This window comes from Leishmania major, chromosome 7 (genome assembly GCF_000002725.2).
Source record: "Leishmania major strain Friedlin complete genome, chromosome 7".
Lineage (NCBI taxonomy): Eukaryota > Euglenozoa > Kinetoplastea > Trypanosomatida > Trypanosomatidae > Leishmania > Leishmania major.
This window is the reverse complement of record NC_007248.2, coordinates 183651-192500: the sequence shown is the minus strand read 5'-3', so window position 1 is coordinate 192500 and position 8850 is coordinate 183651. Positions and strand designations below refer to the sequence as shown.

Sequence of the window (8850 nt, the reverse complement as noted above, 5' to 3'; positions counted from 1 at the left end):
AGGGGAGGGGGACAGGATAAGTGATACCCACTCACCTTCACACGCACGCACACTTTTCAGGGGGGGGCAGTACGTGCGTCTGTCTGTCGGTATGTGTCTATGGAGGTCTGCGCGTGGGAGCGAGTTGGTGACGAGGGGAAGAGGGGAGGGGGAGGGAGTATACATAGAGAAAGAGGAGCTGCAGATATGTATGCGGGGGACTCGGCGACACGCAGCTGACTTGGCAGCAGCAGCGAAGAAACAACACCAACAAGAGCACAGGTACACGCAGGGCCGACAGTCATCACGACTGTGGTTTCGGCACGACGCAGAGAGGATGGCGGCTGCCCACAGGGAAACATGCATCATCGCTTTCCATGCCATCATTATAGATGACGTTTCTGCTGATCGCGAGTCAAACACAACGTGATACACGCTATCGCTGCACACGGGAGGTGGAGGGATGGCGGTTTGAGTAGCAATGCTCCATAGCAGCCCCACTCTCTCATGTGTATGTATGCATCTGTAGAGGGCTTGTTTTGATGCCCCGCACTCCCTCCCCCCTCATCCCACCATCCCACCATCCCGCGCGTCTTGATGTTTGGTCGTTTAGTCGGTGCAGGTACGCACGCACACGCATTACGCACTATAGATAACCGACCTCACACCGGGCCAACCACCATATTCGTGGTTTTGGCGCTCTTTCGTGTGTCTACTTTGTGAAATCTGGTGTGCGCGGGTGCGTGACACGCATCTGCAAAGATAGGGCCTGCAGGCCCCCCCCCCTCCCGCTCCTCTCCATCTGTGTCACCTTCTTTCTCTCCTCCCTACTACGACTCCTCTTACTCTTGATCTGCAGAGAAGGTGCGAGAAGGGCACAGTTGTATCGGAGCTGAGCACGAAAAAGGTGTACAATATCATCGACAACGGAACACCGCCGCGGAGGCACTCCTTGCCCTCACACGGCGGCGTTCAAGGCATCCAAGCCACAGAAGGCAGGAGTAGTGAGCGTATCTGATGCGAGGAGAGTGCCTAAGACACTACTTCATCTCGCTAATACACCAACGCGCCGCTCCCTCTCTCCTCATAGACACAAAGAAAGGAGCGAACACCAGAGCAACAAGAGAAAACGGTGCGGGATACTCAACATACGAAGGAAAATCACTTGTGAGTGAGAGAGAGAGAGGTGTCATCAAGGAGAACGCACAGAGCAGGTAGCTAGGGGTTTCCACATGCAGAGAAGAGGCGGGTGGGTTGACCGTTGACACACCCGTCGCCGCTGCCGCCTTCATCGCTTTGTTTTCTTCTAGCGTTTTGTCATACACCGCACTCTTTCTCATGCAATCCCAAACACACACGCACACATGACACACGCTCCTCTCCCACACCGTCTTGCTGCCCCCTCCCCCCCTCCCTCCACCGAGTGGTCTCTCTTTTCTCGGTGCACACACTCCATTCCTGGACGTCACGCGCGTGTGTTCAACACACGCCCTCATCCTCTATCGACTTGCTTGTGTGCGTGTGTGTATCTCGGAAGGGTGTGTTCGGCGGTTCTTTTCTCTGCGCGTGCGCATATTCTTTGTGCTTGTCTCTTCTGATTTCGTGTTGTCCCCGCCCCCTTCGGAGTGTCGGCTGTACCCTCCTCTTCAGCGGGCGCCGTTCATCCCTCATTTCCTTGCGCCCCTCGTCGCCCTGGCACTTTCTTCGCCAGGCGCCCCACTGGAGCGTGTGTGTGTGTGTGTGTGTGTGATAGCCCCCCTCTCCCTCACACACACACACACACACACACGAAAAGAGAATACACCGACACGAAGAGCGAGGCACCAGTGCGCTCGTGCAGGGTCCGCCTCGTCTTTTGTTCCCTTCCGCTCTCTGACGTACATAATCTGTCTTTCCTACCCCCTTTTTCGTTTTTTTTTGTGCTTTGGTGGGGCGAGGGGTCTTTAGCACTGAGCTTATCTTGCTTTCCACCCACCCCCTTCTTTACTTCGTGTCGCCTGAGCACAGGGCTCCCCCTCCTCCTTTACGCACGTCTCGCACACGCGACGCTCCCTCACCGCAGCTCGCCTGCGCGGAGAGCGGCGCCTCCTTTGCCTCTTTTAGCCCGCCCTTTTATGTGTTTGTTGCGTCCTCCCCCCAACGTATCCGTCGCCATCTCCACCGACCCCTCCCTCTTCGGTACTCTTCTTTTGCAGTGGTGCGAGTGCGCGTGTGTGTCCGGGAGAACAGGGAAAGGGAAGCGTGTGTGGGCGGCACAGCACACACATACGGCACAGCATACCGCCCCTCTCCTCCACACACACGCAGGGCTGCAACTCCGACGCATACATAACACGCACGACAAAGCTAACGAAAAAGAAAGAGGAGGATACACAGGCGCTCAAGATTGGGATTGAAAATCAGTGAACGTTGTCTTGCTCGCTCACTCTCTCTTCTCCTTGCGTTTGGTGTTGCACAGGTGTGAGGGGTTGCAGTGCGTCTTTCTTCCTTGTACTTTTGCGTGTGCAGCTCGTCCGTGTTGACGGCAGCAGCTGTGGTTACTAGCAGGGTGAGCGCCAACATCTCCTTTTGGTGAGCTTCCGAAACCCTCCTCTTGTTACTTCTCTTCGTCTTCGCGTGAGGACGGCGTGCTCTCTCTCTCTCTGCGTGTGTGTGTGTCGCTGGTATTCTTTCTTTCTCTGTGTGTGACACCTGTATTGGGCTCGTCTATCCCTCGTTCATGCCAAGCTGTCTGTCGCCCTTCACCCGGGAGAGCGCACCTGGCGCTGCCGGCACTGAGGACATCGATGACGCCCCGGGCTCGACGATTATCGCCACCCAACGCAGCCGCCTTCGCGAGCTGGTGGATCGTGCATACAATGAGACTATTCGCACTGCTGCCCACCTAAGGCTGCTCATGACGCTCTCCAAGTACGGCCTCGGCGTCGCCCTCATCTTGTGCGTGACGGTCATCTGGGTGGCGTCCTCGGTCTGGATCCAGTACATCTTCGGTTCCCTCGAGTTCAACAAGCCATTCTTCCTCACGTACTTTAACACAACTGGGTTTTGCCTTTGGAACGCCGGCTTCTTTCTCTCGGCTCGCTGGCGGCGCACGCCATGGGACGAAACATCGCGGACACAGCCGGTGTGCATCGAGGATGCACGGCTGGACTCGAGGGAGCCGTCGTCGACGGAGGAGGCGGAGGCGGATGCGGGAGAAGACGACGCCAGCATTGGGGCAGTGAGGGAAGCGCCTCATCATAGCAGGAGCGTGTCGGGTGTGAGCCCGACTCTTTCCCACACCGTCCCGCACTGTCGAGGTCTTGCAGAACGGGAGCTGCAGCGGTCACTGAGCCACTGCTCACCCTCCTCGGACTTGCTTTCACATGCTGTACCGCATTCGACACAACCGCCCCACTACGGCCATGCTCCCTTGTCACGGTCGGCAATCACCGCTGTGAGTGCCCGCCACGCTGGAACGCCACCGTCGACGCCGCGGCTCCCCCCGCACCAGGTGCTGATTAGTGTTGATGCCACAGGCAGGAGTCTGCTGGAGGACAACGATGACATCGATGGCGGCAGCGACGTTGGCAGCGGGCACGGTGTGACCAGGTCGACGGCGCACTTGCAGGTCGCGGACGAGTGCCGCGACTATTCCCTTGCCACCTCGTCGGCGTCGAGTGCGCGAGAGGAGGTGGTCAGTGTCATCCTGACGGATGAGGACGAGCTGGCCGACGGTGCCCTGCGGCAGGTCGCGACGCGCCGGGAGGTGGTGATTTCCTCAAAGATGCTCCGCCACAACCGTACCGGGGCGCCGCCGCGACGCCGCTATCGTCAGCGCGCGCGTCGGCAGCGCCTTCGCCGCTACTCGCTCCGGCGCATCTGGCGGTGCGCGCTCGTCTTCTGCCCGCTTTGGTTTCTAGCCAACTACCTCTTCAACCTCTCCCTCTCAATCACCTCGGTGGCCTCCAACACGATCCTGAGCTCCACCTCATCGATCTGGGCGCTCTTCTTATCCCACACAGTGCTGCGGCAGCCTGTGGGGGCGCATCGATTGGCGGCGGTGATTCTCAGCGTCAGCGGCACAGTTGTGGTGGGGCTGTCCGACAAGGACGCTGCTGGCGGGCACAGCACCGTTGGCGGCAACGTCGTGGCGCTGCTGTCGGCGTTCTTCTACGCCGCCTACACGTCTGTGTTGAAGGCCCGCCTGCCGGACGACGAGCGCTTTGCCATGGGAATGGTGTTTGGCGCTGTCGGCGTCTTGAACGTTGTTTTCCTGTGGCCTGGTCTAGTGCTGCTTAGCGTGACGGGCGCGGAGAAGTTTGTGTGGCCATCCTGGCAGCAATTGTGGCCCTTGCTGATAAACTCTCTCGTTGGCACCAATCTCAGCGACGTGCTGTGGGCCCGCAGCGTCGTGCTCACTTCCCCGGTGGTCGCCACGCTTGGGTTGTCGCTCACCACCCCGCTTGCCATGGTCGTGGACGCCATCTCCAAGAACGCGCACTTCAGCGGCGCCTACGTGGCCGGTGCCGTCCTTGTGATGGTGGGGTTTCTGCTCGCTAACTTGCCGATTTAGATTGACCTGTGTGTGTGTGTGTGTGTGTGTGTGTGTGACGGTAGGGCACGATAGGGGCAGCGTATGCGGCTGGACGAGTGGCAGAAGGTGTGGGGAGGAGGAGGAGGAGGAGGCCCGGATGGTGCTGACCAAAGTGCCGGAGCGCCTCTTGGTTTGGGGCTTCTCGTGCTTTGGGCGCCTTCGCACCTCTCTTCCTCCTTCTTTCCGTCACGGAGCTGTGCAGTGGGCGTGTTGGAGATGTCCTGCCGTGGAGGCCGCCGTCTTGCGGCCGTTGTCTTTGTGACTCTCCTCGGCCCATCCCTCTCTCTCTCTCTCGTGAAGGTGTGCCAGCTCCACGCGATCAACAGCATGCGTGACTGTCAGAAACATCCCCCGCTCTCCCCCAGCGAGCCATCGCCTGCCTATGCCTGTCCGGCGTCGGATCCAGAGGAGTGGGAGGGCGGGCCCACACGCGGTGCGGCATGTAGACGATGAAGCGCAATTGCAGGACCGCTGCCAAGACAGAGAGAGAGAGACGGAGAAAGATCGGATTGCCTGTCCGCCTGCCCCGCCTCGGGCGAGGCGAAGGGAGGCCGGCACCACGACTGCAGCGAAGGGATCGGAAACGAGGATAATGCGGAACGCGCACTGTCCCGCCTCTTGGCTTCTTTTCCATGATCTCCCTCCCGACCCCGCTCCTACCCTGCTGTATCCATGCGTGTGTGCGCGTGTGCGCGTGTGCGTGTGCGTGGGTGTGGGTGTAGGCCTGGGGTCTGCTTGCACAGATACCCGCCCTCCCCCTCGCCTCTGCCTGCCTCAAACACACACACACACACACACACACACACACACGCACACGGTCGGCTTCCTAAAGGTGTCACTGCTACTTACTTTGTCCCTTATCCCTGCCCTTCCCCCATCTCTCTCTCTTCGAAATTTGTGTGTGTGTGTTTTCTCGTTCTGGGGCCGCCTCGTGCGTCTTCTTGGCTTTGTGTGGTAACGTGTGTTGTTGTTGTTGCCGCGCCGCGTGTGCAGTCCTTGCCGCTTGCACCGCCTCATGCATGAGCGCTGGTGCTCAGGGTTCGAACGTATCGCTCTTTTCGCGTGCCCCTCCCCCACTTTCCACTCAGTGGTGTGGACTTGCGAGGAAATGGAGGACCTGTGCCCTCGACGGGTGTGGGGCTTCTCAACCGGGTGCATCCTTGCCCCTGGCCGCTGGACACTTGACGTGGCCTCTCACCACCTCTCTCACACCCACGTGAAAGGCGGCAAGACCGCCACTGATTCGGCCGCCCCGGGCAACAACAACATCAGAGAAGATGGACTTCCGCTCGGCACGTCCAGCAACACGGCGCGCTTCGAGAGCATGGACGAGACCGGGGCAACGCTGTACGTGACGGAGCTGTTTGTGCCGCATGTGAGCCACGCGAACGACGCTGGCACGGCTGCATCAGACGCTTCAGGGCAATCAAGCTGGTCTGCAGAGAGACTGCGAGCAAGCCTCCTACGTCAACCCTCGTGGCGGGCCAGCCCGGCCCAGGGGCGTGATAGCGCGGCATCTCCCGCAACTGCGGCGGCGGAGAGCGGCTGCGTCGAGCGTGAGCGTGTGCCGCTGCGCGCATGGGTGGTGGAGGTCACGGCACCTCCCTCGCCTTCCTCGACTCTCGCGGCGGTGTCGCCTTCCGCGTCTGCCGACATCGCCACCACCACCGCCGCTTCTTGTTCGATAGCGGCTGCGCTGCTACCCTTTTTTCGACTCTTCCTGGAGGTGGTGTGGGACGGCGGCACGTCGACATCGGCGGTCTCTCGCACCGTCGACGATGCGGTGCACCGCATCGTGGCGCACCTAGAGTCACTTTACCGTACGCCAGCCCTTGAGCTGGATGGGTTCCGCTGCTTCGTCGGGGGTGCAGCAGCCAGCGACGCTGCTCCGGGCGGGTCGGCGCGAGTATCTCCGCCGAGTGCCAAGGCGATGACTGCCGCATCTGTCGTCACGCAACTGCGGGAACCGTGCTCGCCGCACGCGCTGGCGGACATGGGAACCGACGCTCTCAGCTCAGCCTGGGGGGCGAGCCTCTACTCAGCCGCTGGCGCAGCGTTTGTACAGCTACTCCAACCCTCCTCCGCTTTACAACCGCCGCCGCCGCCGCACCAGAGTGCCGTCGACGAGGCACATGGAAGCCAGTCATGCTGGAGCTTGTACCTCGTCTCCGTATTTCCCGCCGCCAGGCATGGGGGTGCCGCCTCTGCGGTGCAGCACCTTCTCCAGCACGACCTGCAGCTGTGCTGGGAGGGACTGGCGCTGTCCACGGCGCTAGCGGGAGCAGAGACAGTGGTTGCGGTGGCTGCGCTCCCACTGGACAGCGCAGGCGCCGAGCCGAGCTCCATCTACAGCTTCCCCTCGGTGGAGCGGGCGTGGGAGGTGCATGTGCATCGTTTTCTGAGCCAGCAGCGGGGTCAAGAGCGCACGAGGGGTCTGGGTCGAGATGCTACTGGTGTGGACAGTGCTGTGGGGCGTCACGACACTGTGCGTGAGTGGGAGCTGCGCAGACTTTCAACGTCGTCTCGCCCGGTGTCGGAACAGCTTGACGCCATGCTGCACAAGGCAGAGCTGCAGCAGTGTGTCGTGGACGATCCATCGCTAAGCAGCGGGGCGCGTTCCATGCGTCTGGTCGCACGCGATGTTGGGGCTCCGCTGGTTGCGCCGCGGTGCACATCGTACCTTCTCCGCATTCGCCGCGGCGCTGCAGGTGGCGAGCAGGTGCGTGCCAACGTTTCAGACGACCACGCATACGGCTTTGCAGCGGTGCAGACGCCTGCAGCCACTGATGCAACGCATACAGACACACAAGCGGAGGAGCGGTATGTGCTTCAGCTGCACGCACCACGGGTACTGAGTACACATGCACTGGTGGTGTGCATGGCTGTCCCCACGTCGTTGGTCGCGAAGGAGAGCCGCCCGGGTAAGCGCGCCGCGACGGAGGGAGGCACGGAAGCGAGCGCCGTCAGCGCAGACGACGTCGGCGACTTGGCAGCAGCAGCAGCAGCAGCTCTTAGCGCGATGTACCGCATTGCCCCCTACGTCCCTTCACTCTGGCTACCATGCGAGGTGGCCCTGCGTGGCGGCAGTGGCATCTGCTCGCGGTCAGGCAGGCTCCTGCTCCACGTGCCCGCCTGCGACGCGCGCTATGGCAACATCCACGTCGCTCCGGTCGCATCCAACGTCTTCACCACCCTTGGCTCCATCATTGCATGGAGTGCGCAGAGCCCATTGTCACGCCAAGGAGACGCTGCGGGTCGCGACACCTCGTCGCCTGTTTCTCCCACATGTGCCTCCCTCGCTAACACGTGCGCAGTGTGGACGCTGATCGGTGACGGCCGCAGCGCCGCCGCGTACCTTGAAGACACGCTGTCCGAGTACATGTACGACACCGGCGCTAAGAGTCTTCTCAACGTAGGGCAGCCGAGTCAGCACGAGCGCCAGCCAGGCCTGTTCTTAGTGCGACGAAAGCAAAAGAAGCGGTACAGCACGACAGGTACCGCAACCGTGTCTGGGGCGGCTAAGGGGACAATGTCATCTCTTGCTGTGCAAGAGGTGTGCTCCGCGTGGCTGGACGTTGGCGAGACGCACCGGTTGTTCCTTTCCGTGCGCGATGTCGGAGCTGGTGAGGTGTTGCTGGCCAAAGGCTCACTCGTCGGGCCGCACACTGAATTCCTCCGCAGGGACAGAACGAGTCGCGACGCCGTCACTGCCGCATTGGAGGCGGCCAGTCGCGCTGAGGAGGAGGCGCTAGAGGAATGGATAGGCGGCGTCGCTGCTGCTGCCGTTGCTCCACAGCGCCGGTGATGGCAGAACTCACACATCTGCGATGCACGCTAACGGCGACGTGTTGTTTGAGTCCGCAGCACGGGAAGGCTGTGCCTCGTAGGCACCCTTCCTTCATCGTTTTCTTTTCGTGCGTGTGCACGATCGCATCTTGTCACGCATCACACCCCGGCCGTCGTGTTTGTGTCTGTGTTTAGCCGCACAGGTGTGTGTGTGTGTGTGTGTGTGTGCCGCTTCAGCGGTGTGTGCAGCGAGGTGTGATGGTGGTAATGCTGGTGGGGAGGGGGCGCTCTTCTCCCCATCCAGCTCTCTACTTTTCTCTCCATGCTTGTGCCTCCCTTTCGCACACGTCACCGAAGAAACTGTCACGGGTGTGATCTGTGTCAAGGAAGCGCTAAGCCCTGCGGCTATCTGTTCCCCGACCCTTTCGGTTCTTACCGATGATGGCGTGGTCTCTTTCACACGGACCGCGCTGCACCCCTATCCTCTTTACTGCGGTGCTCTGCGCGGT

At 61.0% G+C, this 8850-nt stretch overlaps 2 protein-coding genes across 2 annotated transcripts; both read left to right on the top strand.

Moving 5' to 3' along the window:
- Nucleotides 1-2698: 2698 nt before the first annotated feature.
- On the top strand, nucleotides 2699-4534 carry LMJF_07_0400 (conserved hypothetical protein; the record flags this gene model as incomplete). Its single annotated transcript, XM_001680893.1, has 1 exon — nucleotides 2699-4534. One exon carries the CDS (start codon nucleotides 2699-2701, stop codon nucleotides 4532-4534), a length of 1836 nt encoding a protein of 611 aa, XP_001680945.1.
- A 1036-nt stretch (nucleotides 4535-5570) lies between these two features.
- Nucleotides 5571-8360, top strand: LMJF_07_0390 (conserved hypothetical protein; the record flags this gene model as incomplete). Its single annotated transcript, XM_001680892.1, has 1 exon — nucleotides 5571-8360. One exon carries the CDS (start codon nucleotides 5571-5573, stop codon nucleotides 8358-8360), a length of 2790 nt encoding a protein of 929 aa, XP_001680944.1.
- Between the last annotated feature and the right edge of the window lie 490 nt (nucleotides 8361-8850).